This window comes from Salmo salar, chromosome 26, assembly GCF_965601325.2.
Source record: "Salmo salar chromosome 26, fSalSal1, whole genome shotgun sequence".
NCBI classification, from domain to species: Eukaryota; Metazoa; Chordata; class Actinopteri; order Salmoniformes; family Salmonidae; genus Salmo; species Salmo salar.
Window position 1 is genome coordinate 49,438,753 of NC_138316.1, and position 22,880 is coordinate 49,461,632.

The window sequence follows — 22,880 nt, forward strand, 5'->3', positions numbered from 1 at the left end:
ACTCAGGGGTACATGAGGTCCTGGACTAGAGGGGTATGGTGTGAACCCAGGGGTACATGACGTCCAGGACTAGAGGGGTATGGTGAACCCAGCGGTACATGAGGTCCAGGACTAGAGGGGTATGGTGAACCCAGCGGTACATGAGGTCCAGGACTAGAGGGGTTTGGTGAACCCAGGGGTACATGAGGTCCAGGACTAGAGGGGTATGGTGAACCCAGGGGTACATGAGGTCCAGGACTAGAGGGGTATGGTGAACCCAGCGGTACATGATGTCCAGGACTAGAGGGGTATGGTGTGAACCCAGGGGTACATGAGGTCCAGGACTAGAGGGGTATGGTGTGAACACAGGGGTACATGAGGTCCTGGACTAGAGGGGTATGGTGAACCCAGGGGTACATGAGGTCCAGGACTAGAGGGGTATGGTGTGAACCCAGGGGTACATGACGTCCAGGACTAGAGGGGTATGGTGAACCCAGCGGTACATGAGGTCCAGGACTAGAGGGGTTTGGTGAACCCAGGGGTACATGAGGTCCAGGACTAGAGGGGTATGGTGAACCCAGGGGTACATGAGGTCCTGGACTAGAGGGGTATGTTGTGAACACAGGGGTACATGAGGTCCAGGACTAGAGGGGTATGGTGAACCCAGGGGTACATGAGGTCCAGGACTAGAGAGGTATGGTGAACCCAGCGGTACATGATGTCCAGGACTAGAGGGGTATGGTGAACCCAGGGGTACATGAGGTCCAGGACTAGAGGGGTATGGTGAACCCAGGGGTACATGAGGTCCTGGACTAGAGGGGTACATGACGTCCAGGACTAGAGGGGTATGGTGTGAACCCAGGGGTACATGACGTCCAGGACTAGAGGGGTATGGTGTGAACCCAGGGGTACATGAGGTCCAGGACTAGAGGGGTTTGGTGAACCCAGGGGTACATGAGGTCCAGGACTAGAGGGGTATGGTGTGAACCCAGGGGTACATGAGGTCCAGGACTAGAGGGGTTTGGTGAACCCAGGGGTACATGAGGTCCAGGACTAGAGGGGTTTGGTGAACCCAGGGGTACATGAGGTCCAGGACTAGAGGGGTATGGTGAACCCAGGGGTACATGAGGTCCTGGATTAGAGGGGTATGGTGAACCCAGGGGTACATGAGGTCCTGGACTAGAGGGGTATGGTGTGAACACAGGGGTACATGAGGTCCTGGACTAGAGGGGTATGGTGAACCCAGGGGTACATGAGGTCCTGGACTAGAGGGGTACATGACGTCCAGGACTAGAGGGGTATGGTGTGAACCCAGGGGTACATGACGTCCAGGACTAGAGGGGTATGGTGTGAACCCAGGGGTACATGAGGTCCAGGACTAGAGGGGTTTGGTGAACCCAGGGGTACATGAGGTCCAGGACTAGAGGGGTATGGTGAACCCAGGGGTACATGAGGTCCTGGATTAGAGGGGTATGTTGTGAACACAGGGGTACATGAGGTCCAGGACTAGAGGGGTATGGTGAACCCAGGGGTACATAAGGTCCTGGACTAGAGGGTTAACTGTTCCTATTATTGGTATTCCATCATTTCAGTTATTTTCTATTCATCTCTTCAACTACTGGGCTTAAAAGCCTACTGATATATACGCTGAGTATATGTACCAAACATTAGGAACACCTGCTTAATATTTAGATGCACCCCCTTTTGTCCTCAGAACAGCCTCAATTCATCTGGGCAGGGACTCTACAAGGTGTCGAAAAGCGTTCCACAGGGCATCTGGACCATGTCGACTCCAATGCTTCCTGCAGTTGTGTCAAGTTGTCTGGATGTTCTTTGGGTGGTGGACCCTTCTTGATACACACAGGAAACTGTTCAGCGTGAAAAACCCAGCAGCTTTGCAGTTCTTGACACACTCAAACCGGTGCCCCTGGCACATATTGCCATACCTCGTTCAAAGGCACTTAAATCTTAAATTGATTGAAGTGGATTTAACAAGTGACGTCAACAAGGGATCATGGCTTTCACCTGGTCAGTCTATATAATGGAAAGAGCAGGTGTTCCTAATGTTTTGTCCACTCAGTGTAAACATAGGCGAAGTTATAACCACTGATTTACCATATAACAAATAATTTAATTGATGCATTGCATTTATAGATACATTATTATGAATATCTGTTCTACTGCAAAATTCTTAATGCAGGATCTTACTTAAATCTTAATGAAGTGTTTTCAGAAAATGTCTAACAGGAAATCTATTGAGCTAAATTAGTCTTAGATTGTCCCTGAGGTAAAGGCACAGCAACCAACAACGAGAGGAGATTGTGACAAACACACCCACCAGCTCACTACTCTGCTCCAAGGTGATTCATTAGTTTTCCATTCAATCAATACATTTTATGAGGCCAGACTGAATCCCTGAATGTGTCCCGGCTTCACGCTTTTTGGATGTGAACCGTCAACTACATAGCCTGGTTAAACAACGGTGAAACATAGTCAAATCAGTGTGGGTGTCAGGCTAGGAACTACATAACCACATTATCAGGCTATGAACTACATAACCACATTATCAGGCTATAAACCACTGTACATAACCACATTATCAAAATGGAAATCAGTGTTGGTGCCAGGCCATGAAGTACATAACCACATTATCAGGCTATGAACTAAATAACCACATTATCAGGTTATGAAGTACATAACCACTGTCACGCTTGTCGTCGGTTAAAGAGGACCAAAACGCAGCAGGTATGTGAATGCTCATCTCGACGTTTTAATAAGTACCAAATGAACACCAAAATAACAAACAGGAATACGATCGACAAAAACAGTCTGGCAAAGCACAAGGCTAAACGCAGAACAATCTCCCACAAATAACACACACAAACACACCCTAATATATGGGACTCTCAGTCAAAGGCAAATAGACAACACCTGCCTTCAACTGAGAGTCCCAACCCCAATTAACCAAACATAGAAACAGACATACTAGACTAAACATAGAATACAATAAAACCAAACAGTGCCCAAAAACCCCGGAATACTTAAATCAAATGCCCCTTCAACAAACACACCACCCCGAACCACATAAAACGAATACCCTCTGCCACGTCCTGACCAAACTACAATACCAATTAACCTTATACTGGCCAGGACGTGACAACCACATTATCAGGCTATGAACTACATAACCACATTATCAGGCTATGAACTACATAACCACATTGTCAGGCTATGAACTACATAACCACATTATCAGGTTATGAAGTACATATCCACATTATCAGGCTATGAACTACATAACCACATTATCAGGTTATGAACTACATAACCACATTATCAGGCTATGAACCACTGTACATAACCACATTATCAGACTATGAACCACTGTACATAACCACATTATCAAAATGCCACCTTGATAATCAACTGGAAAACGTTGGGGTGTTTAATAAAAGATGTAATTGAACACCTGAAACTGTCATGAATTAAAATAATACACATTTGATGTGAAAACAAATAAAAAAACGGAACATTTTGAATTAATCGGGTATTTAATAATGATCAAAATGATTATGTAATCTTAATTTCTGAAGATGCCCTTGCTTTAAGAGAGAAAATGGTTCAGACTCTCCCAATAGCTTTCTATTGGCAGAGAGAGAAAGAGGTGGGAGGTTATGGTTATCAGCAGTGTTATCAGTGTGAATTGTGTTGACTGTGGATGCGTCTCAAATGGCCCCCTATTCCCTATAGAGCCCTATGGTCCCTGGTGAAAAGGTAGTGTACCATATAGGGAATAGGGTGCCATTTGAGTCGTAGGCTGTGATTTCATCTATGTTAAATGGATACATACTGAACACAGTGTAATTACAGTTAAGCTACACATTATTACACAGTGCGTACAACCGTTACCTGTGTGCAGCATGCACCATTTCAAGGATTTGCAAATAAACTAAAACAATAATCCTAGGCTGGTAGGTGTAGCCACAATCAATGAGTTTGTTTAACACAAAATCAAAAGGCCAACATGCTGTAAACAGGAAGAACAATCTGTACCTACACTATAATCCCCCTGTTGTACCGGCCGTGAAGTTAGACATGTTATTACCAGCATTGTGGTCATATCATATGGTTTTCCTTGTCTCTTGTCTTGTGCCACTGTTCATTTGTACTTTTTTATTTATTTAACCTTTATTTAAACTAGGCAAGTCAGTTAAGAACACATTCTTATTTACAACGGCGGCCTACCCCGGGCCAAACCCTAACCCGGACGACGCTGGGCCAATTGCGCGCCGCTCTATGGGACTCCCAATCATGGCCGGTTGTGATACAGCCTGGAATTGAACCAGGGCCTGTAGTGACGCCTCTAGCACTGAGATGCAATGCCTTAGACCGCTGCACCACCCGGGAGCCCCACTGTTAAAGCCACTCCTTAGGGTACGTCCCCAAATGGTAATCTATTCCTACTCAAAAGAAGTGCGCTTTATAGGTGTAGCAGTGTTGCTTCCGTACCTCTCCTCGCCCCAACCTGGGCTCGAACCAGGGTCCCTCTGAACACATCAACAACTGCCTCCCACGAAGCATCGTTACCTATCGCTCGGAAAAAAATGCGGCCCATGCAGTGCAATGGGAAACAACTACTATTAGCGCGCTCCACTAACTAGCTAGCCATTTCACACCGGTTACATAGGGAATAGGGTGCCATTTGGGATGTAATTTCATTCTACTTTGTGGGCAGTTGTTAGTCACCCTGACTGCAGCATATGACGTGTTCAATTTCTAAAAGATTTGTGGTAGAATGTCCATTGATCAGAAGTATCATTTATTGACTATGATGTCATGTATTTCGCAATATAAAGATAACTTTGATCACAGGACGGCTTCGTGGTAATGGTCGGAGCAGAATCAGTGGAGGACAGCCTCGTGGTAATGGTCGGAGCAGAATCAGTGGAGGACAGCCTCGTGGTAATGGTCGGAGCAGAATCAGTGGAGGACAGCCTCGTGGTAATGGTCGGAGCAGAATCAGTGGTGGACGACCTCGTGGTAATGGTCTGAGCAGAATCAGTGGAGGACGGCCTTGTGGTAATGGTCTGAGCAGAATCAGGGGAGGACTGCCTCGTGGTAATGGTCAGAGCAGAATAAGTGGAGGACGGCCTCGTGGTAATGGTCTGAGTAGAATAAGTGGAGGACTGCCTCGTGGTAATGGTCGGAGCAGAATCAGTGGAGGACGGCCTTGTGGTAATGGTTGGAGCAGAATCAGTGGAGGACGGCCTCGTGGTAATGGTCTGAGCAGAATCAGTGGTGGACGGCCTCGTGGTAATGGTCAGAGCAGAATCAGTGGAGGACGGCCTCGTGGTAATGGTCTGAGTAGAATAAGTGGAGGACTGCCTCGTGGTAATGGTCGGAGCAGAATCAGTGGAGGACGGCCTCGTGGTAATGGTCGGAGCAGAATCAGTGGAGGACGGCCTCGTGGTAATGGTCTGAGCAGAATCAGTGGAGGACGGCCTCGTGGTAATGGTTGGAGCAGAATCAGTGGAGGACAGCCTCGTGGTAATGGTCGGAGCAGAATCAGTGGTGGACGGCCTCGTGGTAATGGTCGGAGCAGAATCAGTGGAGGACTGCCTCGTGGTAATGGTTGGAGCAGAATAAGTGGAGGACGTTCTCCTAGTAATGGTTGGAGCAGAATAAGTGGAGGACGGCCTCGTAGTAATGGTTGGAGCAGAATCAGTGGATCGCGTGCGTTTGATGCCATTCCATTCGCTCTGTTCCAGACATTATTATGAGTCGTCCTCCACTCAGCAGCCTCCTCTGGCTTTGATGTATTTAAAATGCTATATTCTATGGTTGGGCTCAGCACCATTTCAATTCCAGTCAATTCAAAAAAGTTAACCAAATTCCAAAACCAAATTTCCCCCATTGAAAAGCATTGAAGAGAATTGGAATTGGAATGTCAATGTACTTCCTGAATTGACTTGAAATGTAATGGAACCCAACCCTGCTATGTACAGTGGCAAGAAAAAGTATGTGAACCCTTTGGAATTACCTGGATTTCTGCATACATTTTACATAAAATTTGATCTTATCTTCATCTAAGTCACAACAATAGACAAACACAGTGTACACACAAATTATTGTATTTTTATTGTCTATATTGAATACATAATTTAAATGTTCATATTATAGGTTGGGGAAAAAGTATGTGAACCCCTAGGCTAATGACTTCTCCAAAAGCTAATTGGAGTCAAGAGTCAACTAACCTGGAGTCGAATCAATGAGACGAGATTGGAGATTTTGGTTTGAGCTGCCCTGCACCATAAAAAAACAATCACAAAATTTGAGTTTGCTATTCACAAGAAGCATTGCCTAATGTGAACCATGCCGCAAACAAAATAGATGTCAGAAGACCTAAGATTAAGAATTGTTGCCTTGCATAAAGCTGGAAAGGGTTACAAAAGTATCTCTAAAAGTCAGTCCACGGTAAGACAAATTGTCTATAAATTGAGAGCACTGTTGCTACTCTCCTTAGGAGTGGCCATCCTGCAAAGATGACTGCAAGAGCACAGTGCAGAATGCTCAAAGAGGTTAAGAAGAATCCTAGAGTGTCAGCTAAAGACTTACAGAAATCTCTGGAAGATGCTAACATCTCTGTTGACGAGTCTATAATACGTAAAACACTAAACAAGAATGGTGTTCATGGGAGGACACCATGTAAGAAGCCACTGCTGTCCCAAAAAAACATTGCTGCATATCTGTTGTTCGCAAAAGAGCACCTGAATGTTCCACAGCGCTACTGGCAAAATATTCTGTGGACAGATGAAACACCCTGCACTGTGAATGTTTACACGGTGTGTTCAATAAAGACATGAAAACGTATAATTGTTTGGGTGTTATTAGTTTAAGCAGACTCTGTTTGTCTATTGTTGTGACTTAGATGAAGATCAGATACAATTGTATGACCAATTTATGCAGAAAGCCAGGTCATTCTAAAGGGTTCACAAACTTTTTCTTCCCACTGTACATGATATAGAGTGCTATATACATTAGGATGTCTTATAGACAGGCTGACTGGGATGTGAAAGAAACAGAAGTTTCAACAGGAAATCCATTTTGTTTTATATTCTGCACATATGTTTTTATTAAACTTCAGAATAAGAATGTGAAAGTCCTTGAGTGGCCCAGCCAACGCCCACACTTTTGTGGAAAGACTTGAAGATTGCTGTTCACCGCCACTCCCCATCTAACTTAACATACCCTGAGAAAAATCTGCAAGGAAGAATGGGAGAAAATCCTTGAAGCCAGATGTACAAAGCCGATACAGATATACCCAAGACAACGCAAAGATGTAATCGCCGCCAAAGGTGCTTCTACATCCCAGAGTATTGACTGTGTGAATACTTACGTAAATTTGATATTTCTGTATTTTCAATACATTAGCAAAAATGTCTAAAAACATGTTTTCACTATGCCATTATGAGGTGTTATGTGTAGATGGGTGAGGAAAATGTTTTTAGAGAGGCACGAGAGAGGAGAGACAGACATTTGAAATATCTAAATTATTTTGTAAGTGTAATGTTTAATGTTCATTTCTGATTGTTCATTCCCTTTTGTTTGTTGCCTATTTCACTTGCCTTGGCAATGTAAACATACAATGACTGTACAAAAGACAGACTGACCAGGTGAATCCAGGTGAAGCTATGATCCCTTATTGATGTCACTTGTTAAATCCACTTCAATCAGTGTAGATGAAGAGGAGGAGACAGGTTAAAGAAGGATTTTAAAGTCTTGACACAATTGAGACATAGATTGTGTATGTGGGCCATTCAGAGGGTGAATGGGCAAGACAAAATACATTACATTTTTACATTTACATTTACATGCCTTTAAACGGGGTATGGTAGTAGGTGCCAGGCACACCGGTTTGAGTGTGTCAAGAACTGAAACACTTCTGGGTTTTTCACGATCAACAGTTTTCCGTGTGTTTCAAGAATGGTCCACCACCCAAAGGACATCCAACCAACTTGACATAACTGTGGGAAGCATTGGAGTCAACATGGGCCAGCATCCCTGTGGAATGCTTTCAACACCTTGTAGAGTCCATGCCCCGACGAATTGAGGCTGTTCTAAGGGCAAAGGGGGGTGCAACTCAGTATAAGACGTGTGTTGCTAATGTTTTGTACACTCAGTGTATGTTTCCCATGCCAATGAAGCCCTTCAAATTGAATTGAGAGAGACAGAGAGAGGGAGAGGTGTGAAACAGGGAAGGGACTCAGGGGGTATGCTAATTTGGTATAGAGCCGACCTAACTCACTCTATTAAATTAATCAAAACAGGAACATTTTACATTCCGCTAGAAATTCAAAAAGAAATGATCTTAACAGAGAAAAATATCCTCCTGTATGCTACCTATATCCCCCCACTAGAATCCCCATACTTTAATGAAGACAGCTTCTCCATCCTAGAGGGGGAAATCAATCATTTCCAGGCCCAGGGACATGTACTAGTCTGTGGTGACCTAAATGCCAGAACCGGACAAGAACCTGACACCCACAGCACACAGGGGGACAAACACCTGCCTGGAGGTGACAGCATTCCCTCCCCGATATGCCCCCCTAGACACAACTATGACAACATAACCAACAAAAACGGGTCACAACTCCTGCAGCTCTGTCGCACGCTGGTTATGTATATAGTCAATGGTAGGCTTCAAGGGGACTTCTATGGTAGGTACACCAATAGCTCATCTCTTGGCAGTAGTACTGTCGACTACTTTATCACTGACCTCAACCCAGAGTCTCTCAGAGTCAGTCTACTGACACCCCTATCAGAACACAGCAAAATCACAGTGTACTTGACCAGAGCAATACTCAATCATGAGGCATCAAAGCCAAAGGAACTGAGTAATATTAAGAAATGCTATAGATGGAAGGAATGTAGTTTGGAAACATACCAAAAAAACTATTAGGCAACAACAAATTCAATCCATTTTAGACAACTTCCTGGACAAATCGTTCCACTGTAATTTGTATTTATTTATTTTATTTCACCTTTATTTAACCAGGCAGGCCAGCTGAGAACAAGTTCTCAATTACAACTGTGACCTGGCCAAGATAAAGCAAAGCAGTGCGACACATACAACAACACAGAGTTACTCATGGAATAAACAAACATACAGTCAATAATACAATAGAAAAAGTCTATATACAGTGTGTGCAAATTAGGTAAGATAAGGGATGTAAGGCAATAAATAGGCCATAGTGGCGAAGTAATTACAATATAGCAATTAAACACTTGAGTGATAGATGTGCAGAAGATGAATGCGCAAGTAGAGATACTGGGGTGCAAAGGAGCAAGATAAATAAATAAATAACGGTATTGGGATGAGGTAGTTGGATGGGCTGTTTACAGATGGGCTATGTACAGGTGCAGTGATCTGTGAGCTGCTCTGGCAGCTGGAGCTTAAAGCTAGTGAGGGAGATATGATTCTCCAGCTTCAGAGATTTTTGTAGTTCGTTCCAGTCATTGGCAGCAGAGAACTGGAAGGAAAGGCGGCCAAATGAGGAATTGGCTTTGGGGGTGACCAGTGAAATATACCTGCTGGAGTGCGTGCTACGGGTGGGTGCTGCTATGGTGACCAGTGAGCTGAGATAAGGCAGGGCTTTACCTAGCAAAGACTTGTAGATGACCTGGAGCCAGTGGGTTTGGCGACGAGTATGAAGTGAGGGCCAGCCAACGAGAGCGTATAGCGTAATAGCGAAGGTGTAAACTTGGCAGTAGAAAATCTTAACAGTATATTTGACCTCTCAGCTTCCCTATCAAATCTAAAAATCTCAAATAGAAAACCGAAGAAAATGAACAACAATGACAATTGGTTTGATGAAGAATGCAAAAACCTAAGTAAGAAATTGAGAAACCTGTCCATCCAAAAACAGAGACCTGGAAAACCTGAGTCTACGCCTTCACTGTGGTGAATCACTAAAACAATACAGAAATACACTACAGAAAAATAAGGAACAGCATGTCAGAAATCAGCTCAATGTAATTTAAGAATCCATAGACTCTAACCACTTCTGGGGAAATTGGAAAACACTAAACAAACAACAACACGAAGAATTATCTATCCAAAATGGAGATGTATGGGTAAACCACCTCTCCAATCTTTTTGGCTCTATAACAAAGAACAAACAGCAAAAACATATACATGATCAAATACAAATCTTAGAATCAACTAATAAAGACTACCAGAACCCACTGGATTCTCCAATTACTTTGAATGAACTACAGAACAATATAAAAACCCTCAGTGAAATGATCAAATATACAGACAACAAATTCCAATTGGCTGTACTTAAACTCCTTAACATCCTCCTTAGCTCTGACATCTTCCCCAATATTTGGAACCAAGGACTGATCACCCCAATCCACAAAAGTGGAGACAAATTTGGCCCCAATAACTACCGTGGGATTTGAGTCAACAGCAACCTTGGGAAAATCCTCTGCGTTATCATTAGCAGCAGACTTGTACATTTCCTTAGTGAAAACAACATAATGTCAAATTGGCTTTTTACCAAATTATCGTATGACAGACCACGTATTCACCCTGCACACCCTAATTGACAAACAAACAAACCAAAACAAAGGCAAAGTCTTCTCATGCTTTGTTGATTTCAAAAAGCCTTCGACTCAATTTGGCCTGAGGGTCTGCTATACAAATTGATGGAAAGTGGTGTTGGGGGAAAACATCCGACATTATAAAATCCATTTACACAAACAACAAGTGTGCGGTTAAAATAGGCAAAAAACACAATTTTTTTCCCACAGGGCCGTGGGGTGAGACAGGGATGTGGCTTAAGCCCCACCCTCTTCAACATATATATATCAACAAATTGGTGAGGGCACTAGAAAAGTCTGCAGCCCCCAGCCTCACCCTACTGAAATCTGAAGTCAAATGTCTACTGTTTGCTGATGATCTGGTGCTTCTGTCACCAACCAAGGAGGGCCTACAGCAGCACCTAGATCTTCTGCACAGATTCTGCCAGATCTGGGCCCTAACAGTAAATCTCAGTAAGACCAAAATAATGGTGTTCCAAAAAAGGTCCAGTCGCCAGGACCACAAATACAAATTCCATCTAGACACCGTTGCCCTAGAGCACACAAAAAACTATACATACCTTGGCCTAAACATCAGTGCCACAGGTAACTTCCACAAAGCTGTGAACGGTCTGAGAGACAAGGCAAGAAGGGAATTCTATGCCATCAAAAGGAACATAAAAATCGACATACCAATTAGAATCTGGCTAAAAATACTTTAATCAGTTATAGAACCCATTGCCCTTTATGGTTGTGAGGTCTGGGGTCCGCTCACCAACCAAGAATTCACAAAATGAGACAAACACCAAATTGAGACTACATGCAGAATTCTGCAAAAATATCCTCTGTGTACAACGTAGAACACCAAATAATGCATGCAGAACAGAATTAGGCCGTTACCCGCTAATTATCAAAATCCAGAAAAGAGATGTTAAATTCTACAACCACCTAAAAGGAAGCAATTCCCAAACCTTCCATAACAAAGTCATGACCTACAGAGAGATGAACCTGGAGAAGAGTCCCCTAAGCAAGCTGGTCATGGGGCTCTGTTCACAAACACAAACAGACCCTACAGAGCCCCAGGACAGCAACACAATTACACCCAACCAAATCATGAGAAAACAAAAAGATAATTACTTGACACATTGGAAAGAATTAACAAAAAAACAGAGCAAACTAGAATGCTATTTGGCCCTAAACAGAGAGTACACAGTGGCAGAATACCTGAACACTGTGACCAACCCAAACTTAAGGAAAGCTTTGACTATGTACAGACTCAGTGAGCATAGCCTTGCTATTGAGAAAGGCCGCATTAGGCAGACCTGGCTCTCAAAAGAAGACAGGCTATGTGCACACTGCCCACAAAATGAGGTGGAAACTGAGCTGCACTTCCTAACCTCCTGCCCAATGTATGACCATATTAGAGACACACTTCCCTCAGATTACACAGATCCACAAAGAATTCGAAAACAAACCCGGTTTTGATAAACTCCGATATCTACTGGGTGAAATACCACAGTGTGCCATCACAGCAGCAAGATTTGTGACCTGTTGCCACAAGAAAAGGTCAAGCAGTGAAGAATAAACACCATTGTAAATACAAACCATATTTATGTTGATTTATTTCCCCTTTTGTACTTCAACCATTTGTACATCATTACAACACTGTATATATACATAATATGACATTTGTAATGTCTTTATTCTTTTGGAAGTTTTGTGAGTGTAATGTTTACTGTTCATTTTTATTGTTTATTTCACTTTTGTATATTATCTACTTCACTTGCTTTGGCAATGTTAACATATGTTTCCCACGCCAATAAAGCCCCTTGAATTGAATTGAATTGAGAGAGAGGTAGAGAGGAGAGAGAGAGAGAGGTAGATCATTAGGGAAAGCAGGATATATCCCCAAAGGGCCAGCGTAGTGAACCGAACACATACTGCTCTTCCCCTGTCCCTGTATCCCTATCTCTTTAAGAGCCTACAGGAGGAGGGAGGGAGAGAGGGAGCATGTGGGGGAGGGGTATTGGATGGGGTGGAACAGTCCTTCAGTAATGAGCAGATTTTAGAGCGAGAGAGAGAGAGAGCAAGGGAGAGAAGAGACCGAGAGACCACCACCATATGACTTGTGGGAAACTGGATATATTAACGACCCAGACATAAGGGGCTTGAGCTCTAAAATACAGAAGATAAAGCGGAAAGGAAGACAATCATTATATATATATATTTTTTTGTTGCATCAACCCTCCTCCCATGTTGTTCAGGAGAGACTGCAGCTCCATCGCTACAGCGCAGCAGGAGCACAGTGTGGAGGAGAGGAGGAGGAAGGAGAGAACAAGACAGAAGAATAGAGGAGCAAAGGGGAAATACACAGTCAGTTAGGTCGTCTGAGGTGTGTGTGTGTTCAGTGTGTGTGTGTGTGTGTGTGTGTGTGTGTGTGTTTATGGATGTGTGTGTTCGGATGTTTCCAGCCCATTCTATAGCTATAGCCCATCTGTTTATTTTTGGGGCGTACTGGTGCGGTACGATCCCTCTCCTGTCTCTATCCTCTCTCCCTCTCCTGTCTCTATCCTCTCTCCCTCTCCTGTCTCTATCCTCTCTCCCTCTCCTGTCTGTATCCTCTCTCCATTTCTGTGTGCCAGTACGGCACAGCTAGACGGGTGGTGGTGTAATGTCTGATTGAGCTCATCAGGCTGTGCTCGCTGTGTCGCTGCTGCCGTCAGGGCCTCTGGGACTATTAGAAAAGCCTGGGCCTAGCCTGTCTGGAGCGCCCCAGCCAACGGAGAGGTGAGTGGGTTAGTGCCATCCCAGCTGGCGAGGCTGTGTAGAGGAGGGTGGAGGAGGAGGAGGAGGAGAGGAGGAGGAGCGCATACAGCCTGCATGCCCATGGGAAGCAGAATGCTCGGCTGGCAGTAGCATCTAACATCCTTAACGTCGCGCCAGGCCCAGATCCAGACCCTGCCACCTCCCCTGACAGACAGACGAAACCTCTCTCTCCATTCCAGGTGATGCTCTCTGGACCAAGTCCTGCTCTGTACAAGACGGGGAACCTGTTTTTGATTCCATTATCATAAAAAACCCAACAACAAGAAGGTAAAGGGAAATACTACGAGATATAAACCTCCATGATACTACCTCCATCCTCGCCTCCCGGCCCTGATCTTTCTGTGTAAACCTGATTCTCTCTTCTTGACGTTCTGAGGATTTTGCCTAAACCTGTTTCATGCATGTCCACTGGAGGCAGGTTTGACTTTGATGACGGGGGGTCGTACTGTGGAGGGTGGGAGCAGGGCAAGGCCCATGGCCGGGGGGTCTGCACAGGGCCACAGGGTCAGGGGGAGTACGCTGGGGCCTGGAGCCACGGCTTCGAGGTCCTGGGCGTCTACACCTGGCCCAGCGGGAATAGCTACCAGGGCACGTGGGCGCAGGGGAAGCGCCACGGTGTGGGCGTGGAGAGTAAGGGCCGCTGGGACTACAGGGGGGAGTGGACGCAGGGCTTCAAGGGACGCTACGGCCAACTGGAGAGCACGGTTAGCGGGGCCCGTTACGAAGGGACCTGGAGCAACGGCCTGCAGGATGGATACGGGACTGAGACATACTCCGATGGAGGTAAGGAAGGGACACACCAAGTCATCAAGCTGAGGTTGCTCTTACTATGCAGCGCACTTGTATTCATTCTATTTTGGTTTTAAGACACTTTAAAACTATAAGGGTCACTCTACCCTCTCCTTCTCCTTCTCCTGTACCTCTCATCCTCCTTTCAACCCTCATCCCATTTCATTCTGTTCTCTCCATCTCTTTTCATACAGTATCTCTACCTGCCTCCCCTTGTATCTGAAACGGTTATCCATATCTGAGACCTATTTCAGCTGGGATTGATAACAATATACAGATCACCTCCCCAGTCAGCAGTAATAGGCCTGGAACATACACTGAATCAGAGAGGAGCCCCTGCAGACTGGCACTAGATCCTAGAGAACATCCAGGACCAGGTCTGGATCTGGGCTAGCTGAATCAGAGAGGAGCCCCTGCAGACTGGCACTAGATCCTAGAGAACATCCAGGACTAGGTCTGGATCTGGGCTAGCTGAATCAGAGAGGAGCCCCTGCAGACTGGCACTAGATCCTAGAGAACATCCAGGACTAGGTCTGGATCTGGGCTAGGCTCTATGTGTGTGCAAGCTTTACAAAGACAGAGTATGTAGGCTATTTTGCTATTTCCAGTTCGGTAATAAAGTGGTGTGAAAGCAGAACACTTAATGTGGGCTAGCAGTATAGTGACATGTTACCACGCAAAGACAAACAATGATGCTGCCAGTAATGTCAGCTAACTGAAATGCATCAGTGTTTATACATGTTTATAGCATCTGACTGCCTGCCACCATCTTATTTGAAGCCTGTTGAATCTTTATATCCTCTCAGCATCCATCTCTATTCCCCAACCCTCTATTCCTCCCTCCTCTATTCCTCCCCCTCTATTCCTCCTCCTCTATTCCCCCTCCTCTATTCCTCCCTCTATTCCTCCTCCTCTATTCCCCCTCCTCTATTCCTCCCTCCTCTATTCCTCCCCCTCTATTCCTCCTCCTCTATTCCCCCTCCTCTATTCCTCCCTCTATTCCTCCTCCTCTATTCCTCCCCCTCTATTCCTCCTCCTCTATTCCCCCTCCTCTATTCCTCCCTCTATTCCTCCTCCTCTATTCCCCCTCCTCTATTCCTCCCTCCTCTATTCCTCCCCCTCTATTCCTCCTCCTCTATTCCCCCTCCTCTATTCCTCCCTCTATTCCTCCTCCTCTATTCCTCCCCCTCTATTCCTCCTCCTCTATTCCCCCTCCTCTATTCCTCCTACTCTATTCCCCCTCCTCGATTCCCCCTACTCTATTCCTCCCTCCTCTATTCCTCCCCCTCTATTCCTCCTCCTCTATTCCTCCTCCTCTATTCCTCTCTCTATTCCTCCTCCTCTATTCCCCCTCCTCTATTCCTCCCTCCTCTATTCCCCCTACTCTATTCCCCCTACTCTATTCCCCCTCCTCGATTCCCCCTACTCTATTCCCCCTCCTCTATTCCCCCTACTCTATTCCCCCTCCTCTATTCCCCCTCCTCTATTCCTCCTCCTCTATTCCTTCCTCCTCTATTCCTTCCTCCTCTATTCCCCCTCCTCTGTTCCCCCTCCTCTATTCCTCCCTCCCCTATTCCTTCCTCCTCTATTCCCCCTCCTCTATTCCTCCCTCCTCTATTCCCCCTCCTCTGTTCCCCCTCCTCTATTCCCCCTCCTCTATTCCTTCCTCCTCTATTCCTTCCTCCTCTATTCCCCCTCCTCTGTTCCCCCTCCTCTATTCCTCCCTCCCCTATTCCTCCCTCCTCTATTCCCCCTCCTCTATTCCCCCTACGCTATTCCCCCTCCTCTATTCCCCCTCCTCTATTCCTCCTCCTCTATGCCTCCTCCTCTTTTCCTCATCCTCTATGCCTCCTCCTCTATTCATCCTCCTCTATTCATCCTCCTCTATTCCCCCCTCCTCTATTCTCCCTCCTCTATTCCCCCCTCCTCTATTCCCCCTCCTCTATTCCTCCTCTGTTCCCCCTCCTCTATCCCCTCCTCTATTCCCCCTCCTCTATTCCCCCTCCTCTATTCCTCCCTCCTATATTCCCCCTCCTCTATTCATCCTCCTCTATTCCCCCTCCTCTATTCCCCCCTCCTCTATTCCTCCCTCCTCTATTCACCCTCCTCTATTCCTCCCTCCTCTATTCCCCTCTCCTCTATTCCCCCTCCTCTATTCCTCCCTCCTCTATTCCCCTCTCCTCTATTCCCCCTCCTCTATTCTCCCCTACTATAACTCTCTCTCTGCGTTATACCACAGACGCCTCTGTACTGTAAATCGCCATGGTAACGCAGAGACAGCAGGTCAGCGTGTCACTGGAGACTATCTGTTTTCTGCGCCCTGATTGGTGCTTTGGCATTGTCACTGGGGTTTTCTGACTTGGGCGCAAAGGGACAGTTTGAAATTGACTGAGGTGGGCCGGTCCAAAATGGGAGGTTTGTCAAACTTTTTGTTTTGCTTTGGGGAGGGATGGGGGATGTTTATTTATTTGTATTATTAGGCACAGGGGAGGGTAGTGCATTTTTCCCTGGTTTACATTCCCCATTTTGCAGGTTTAACTACATCATTTCTTCAATATAGCTACATTTCCTCATCTGCCTGCAGGCTCCTCCCCTATCAAGGTTTTTTGGTATTTCCCTTATGCTCTACGCTTTTCTGCACGCTTAGTATACAGTGAACTCTATCCTGCCCTCTATACATAGTGACAATAGTGGTAGGTGGATCTTTTGTCCAGATCTGCAATATGCTAACTAGCAATCATACCACACGTAAAATCATCCAAATCTGCACCAATTTTGTACATAAATCCACAAGCCCGTAGAGGAATAGCTGATGGGCAGCGGATTCCCTTATCAAAATAGTAAATAGTGAATAATTTAATTAATCTGAATCTATTGTTTTTAAACAATTATTTCTTGACTAAATTAATGAATGTGCTTCGCCATTGTAGTAGATGTGGTTTTGGGTTAAATCAAGGTGAATCGAATCATGGGAATCAAAATAATAATTTGTGAAAGGCTTTCGACTCTGTCAATCACCACATCCTCATCGGCAGACTCAATAGTCTTGGTTTCTCAAATGATGCCTCGCCTGGTTCACCAACTACTTCTCTGATAGAGTTCAGTGTGTCAAATCGGAGGGCCTGTTGTCCGGACCTCTGGCAGTCTCTATGGGGGTGCCACAGGGTTCAATTCTCGGGCCGACTCTTTTCTCAGTATACATCAATGATGTCGCTCTTGTTGCTGGTGAGTCTCTGATCCACCTCTACGCAGACGACACCATTCTGTATACTTCTGGCCCTTCTTTGGACACTGTGTTAACAACCCTCCAGACGAGCTTCAATGCCATACAACTCTCCTTCCGTGGACTCCAACTGCTCTTAAATACAAGTAAAACTAAACGCATGCTCTTCAACCGATCGCTGCCTGCACCTGCCCGCCCGTCCAGCATCACTACTCTGGACGGTTCTGATTTAGAATATGTGGACAACTACAAATACCTAGGTGTCTGGTTAGACTGTAAACTCTCCTTCCAGACTCACATCAAACATCTCCAATCCAAGTTAAATATAGAATTGGCTTCCTATTTCGCAACAAAGCATCCTTCACTCATGCTGCCAAACATACCCTTGTAAAACTGACCATCCTACCGATCCTCGACTTCGGCGATGTCATTTACAAAATAGCCTCCAACACTCTACTCAGCAAACTGGATGTAGTCACAGTGCCATCCGTTTTGTAACCAAAGCCCCATATACTACCCACCACTGCGACCTGTACACTCTTGTTGGCTGGCCCTCGCTTCATACTCGTCGCCAACCCACTGGCTCCAGGTCATCTACAAGACCCTGGTAGGTAAAGTCCCCCCTTATCTCAGCTCGCTGGTCACCATAGCAGCACCCACCTGTAGCACGTGCTCCAGCAGGTATATCTCACTGGTCACCCCCAAAGCCAATTCCTCCTTCGGCCATCTCTCCTTCCAGTTCACTGCTGCCAATGACTGGAACGAACTACAAAAATCTCTGAAACTGGAAACACTTATCTCGCTCAATAGTTTTAAGCACCAGCTGTCAGAGCAGCTCACAGATTACTGCACCTGTACATAGCCCATCTATAATTTAGCCCAAACAACTACCTCATCCCCTACTGTATTTATTTATTTATTTTGCTCCTTTGCACCCCATTATTTATATTTCTACTTTGCACTTTCTTCCACTACAAATCTACCATTCCAGTGTTTTACTTGCTATATTGTATGTACTTCGCCACCATGGCCTTTTTTTCCCTTATCTCACCTCATTTGCTCACATTGTATATAGACTTATTTTTCTACTGTATTATTGACCGTATGTTTGTTTTACTCCATGTGTAACTCTGTGTTGTTGTATGTGTCAAACTGCTTTGCTTTATCTTGGCCAGGTCGCAATTGTAAATGAGAACTTGTTCTCAACTTGCCTACCTGGTTAAATAAAGGTGAAATAAAAAATAGAAAAAATAAAAATAAAAATCGCAAAGAGATAAAGCAATCAATTTAGCTGTAACCTTCCTTTCGAATTGTGTCGCTGCAAAATTCATTACCCTGACTGATACTCCAACACCTGACACCAATATAGTGGATTAGGAGGGTTACCCTGACTGATACTCCAACACCTGACACCAATATAGTGGATTAGGAGGGTTACCCTGACTGATACTCCAACACCTGACACCAATATAGTGGATTAGGAGGGTTACCCTGACTGATACTCCAACACCTGACACCAATATAGTGGATTAGGAGGGTTACCCTGACTGATACTCCAACACCTGACACCAATATAGTGGATTAGGAGGGTTACCCTGACTGATACTCCAACACCTGACACCAATATAGTGGATTAGGAGGGTTACCCTGACTGATACTCCAACACCTGACACCAATATAGTGGATTAGGAGGGTTACCCTGACTGATACTCCAACACCTGACACCAATATAGTGGATTAGGAGGGTTACCCTGACTGATACTCCAACACCTGACACCAATATAGTGGATTAGGAGGGTTACCCTGACTGATACTCAATCCCTGGTCCCTATGGCTGTCATTCCAAACCCCTGGTCCCTGTGGCTGTCATTCCAAACCCCTGGTTCCTGTGGCTGTCATTCCAAACCCCTGGTCCCTGTGGCTGTCATTCCAAACCCCTGGTTCCTGTGGCTGTCATTCTAAACCCTGGTCCCTGTGGCTGTCATTCCAAACCCCTGGTTCCTGTGGCTGTCATTCAAAACCCCTGGTTCCTGTGGCTGTCATTCTAAACCCTGGTCCCTGTGGCTGTCATTCCAAACCCCTGGTTCCTGTGGCTGTCATTCTAAACCCTGGTCCCTGTGGCTGTCATTCCAAACCCCTGGTTCCTGTGGCTGTCATTCAAAACCCCTGGTTCCTGTGGCTGTCATTCTAAACCCTGGTCCCTGTGGCTGTCATTACAAACCCTGGTCCCTGTGGCTGTCATTCTAAACCCTGGTCTCTATGGCTGTCATTCTAAACCCTGGTCTCTATGGCTGTCATTACAAACCCTGGTCTCTATGGCTGTCATTCTAAACCCTGGTTCCTGTGGCTGTCTTTCCAAACCCCTGGTCCCTGTGGCTGTCATTCTAAACCCTGGTCCCTGTGGCTGTCATTCCAAACCCTGGTCCCTGTGGCTGTCATTACAAACCCCTGGTCTCTATGGCTGTCATTCTAAACCCTGGTCTCTATGGCTGTCATTCTAAACCCTGGTTCCTGTGGCTGTCATTCTAAACCCTGGTCTCTATGGCTGTCATTCTAAACCCTGGTCTCTATGGCTGTCATTCTAAACCCTGGTCTCTATGGCTGTCATTCTAAACCCTGGTCTCTATGGCTGTCATTCCAAACCCTGGTCACTATGGCTGTCATTCTAAACCCTGGTCTCTATGGCTGTCATTCTAAACCCTGGTTCCTGTGGCTGTCATTCTAAACCCTGGTCTCTATGGCTGTCATTCTAAACCCTGGTTCCTGTGGCTGTCATTCTAAACCCTGGTCTCTATGGCTGTCATTCTAAACCCTGGTCTCTATGGCTGTCATTACAAACCCTGGTCTCTATGGCTGTCATTCCAAACCCTGGTCACTATGGCTGTCATTACAAACCCTGGTCTCTATGGCTGTCATTCTAAACCCTGGTCTCTATGGCTGTCATTCCAAACCCTGGTCTCTATGGCTGTCATTCTAAACCCTGGTCACTATGGCTGTCATTCCAAACCCTGGTCACTATGGCTGTCATTCTAAACCCTGGTCACTATGGCTGTCATTCTAAACCCTGGTCTCTATGGCTGTCATTCTAAACCCTGGTCTCTATGGCTGTCATTCTAAACCCTGGTCTCTATGGCTGTCATTACAAACCCTGGTCTCTATGGCTGTCATTACAAACCCTGGTCACTATGGCTGTCATTACAAACCCTGGTCTCTATGGCTGTCATTACAAACCCTGGTCTCTATGGCTGTCATTCTAAACCCTGGTCTCTATGGCTGTCATTCTAAACCCTGGTCTCTATGGCTGTCATTCTAAACCCTGGTCTCTATGGCTGTCATTCTAAACCCTGGTTCCTGTGGCTGTCATTCTAAACCCTGGTCTCTATGGCTGTCATTCTAAACCCTGGTCTCTATGGCTGTCATTCCAAACCCTGGTCACTATGGCTGTCATTCTAAACCCTGGTCTCTATGGCTGTCATTCTAAACCCTGGTTCCTGTGGCTGTCATTCTAAACCCTGGTCTCTATGGCTGTCATTCTAAACCCTGGTTCCTGTGGCTGTCATTCTAAACCCTGGTTCCTGTGGCTGTCATTCTAAACCCTGGTCTCTATGGCTGTCATTCTAAACCCTGGTTCCTGTGGCTGTCATTCTAAACCCTGGTCTCTATGGCTGTCATTCTAAACCCTGGTCTCTATGGCTGTCATTCCAAACCCTGGTCACTATGGCTGTCATTCTAAACCCTGGTCTCTATGGCTGTCATTCTAAACCCTGGTTCCTGTGGCTGTCATTCTAAACCCTGGTCTCTATGGCTGTCATTCTAAACCCTGGTTCCTGTGGCTGTCATTCTAAACCCTGGTTCCTGTGGCTGTCATTCTAAACCCTGGTCTCTATGGCTGTCATTCTAAACCCTGGTTCCTGTGGCTGTCATTCTAAACCCTGGTCTCTATGGCTGTCATTCTAAACCCTGGTCTCTATGGCTGTCATTCCAAACCCTGGTCACTATGGCTGTCATTCTAAACCCTGGTCTCTATGGCTGTCATTCCAAACCCATTATACTGTCACAATCATCGCTATATGAGCCGTGACAGAATTCCTACCAAGTGGGTTCACCCTATTGGCACGATGCATTAGGGGGGTTTTCCTTTCACGCCAATGACCCGGTTTCACTTCCTTGTCCTGTCGTTCAGTACGTTGGTGTCAGAAGTGGGAATACCAAAAGGCTAAAATATCTTGGTGAGGTCGCTAGCTGTTGTACAGAAGGTGTTTAGTATTATTACAAGGGGTACAACTTTTATTAGATTTTTGATAATTATTTTTTTCTCTTCGCTGGCTCGCCTGTTGCTACAGTGTTATAATATACATTTATTATTGAATTAACCAGACAGTGCTTTGGTTTTTGATGTTGTTACGGCTCTGTGTTACACAAAGTTTAATATTCCATTGAGGTATGTGTGTAAAGCTATTTTGTAGGCAAACTGAATGCGCACAACAGTAAACCGATAATCTCATAGATAACCTCACCTGAATACCATATTCATAATGGTATTGCTTGTTCTTTTTTAAAGCTTGCTATCAACATATCATTGTGGGCTCTGCAACTTTGTGGAAACTTAATACTTCTCAACTATGTATGAAATTGGGAGTTTAACTGGCTGGCTTGGACTGTAGTAATGTGTATGGCAAAGCCTTAATGAGGAGTATTTTGTATGCTGTTAAAGGTCTAAATGGTATGAATGAACGTATCATTATTTCTAAAAATAATAATGATCCTCCCTAGACTAGCCTACAACACGATAATCCTCCATAGACTAGCCTACAACAACACAATGATCCTCCCTAGACTAGTCTACAACACAATAATCCTCCCTAGACTAGTCTACAACACAATGATCCTCCCTAGACTAGCCTACAACACAATAATCCTCCCTAGACTAGTCTACAACACAATAATCCTCCCTAGACTAGTCTACAACAATAAAATGATCCTCCCTAGATTAGTCTACAACACAATAATCCTCCGTAGACTAGCCTACAACAACACAATGATCCTCCCTAGACTAGTCTACAACACCACAATACAATGATCCTCCCTAGACTAGCCTACAACACAATGATCCTCCCTAGACTAGCTAACAACACAATGATCCTCCCTAGACTAGCTAACAACACAATGATCCTCCCTAGACTAGTCTACAACACAATGATCCTCCCTAGACTAGCCTACAATACAATGATCCTCCCTAGACTAGTCTACAACACAATGATCCTCCCTAGACTAGTCTACAACACAATGATCCTCCCTAGACTAGCCTACAATACAATGATCCTCCCTAGACTAGCCTACAACAACACAATACAATGATCCTCCCTAGACTAGCCTACAACACAATGATCCTCCCTAGACTAGCTTACAACAACACAATACAATGATCCTCCCTAGACTAGTCTACAACACAATGATCCTCCCTAGACTAGCCTACAAT

General features: G+C 45.3%; 1 protein-coding gene across 1 annotated transcript in view; it reads left to right on the forward strand.

Moving 5' to 3' along the window:
* The first annotated feature begins 12,637 nt into the window (after window positions 1–12,637).
* LOC106592180 (junctophilin-3) overlaps window positions 12,638–22,880 on the forward strand; it is a 31,065-nt gene continuing 20,822 nt past the window's right edge. The window contains exon 1 of the mRNA XM_082969815.1: window positions 12,638–14,172. Coding sequence (XP_082825941.1) covers window positions 13,791–14,172 — 382 coding nt within the window. The 5' untranslated portion in view covers window positions 12,638–13,790. The remainder of the gene's footprint in view (window positions 14,173–22,880) is intronic.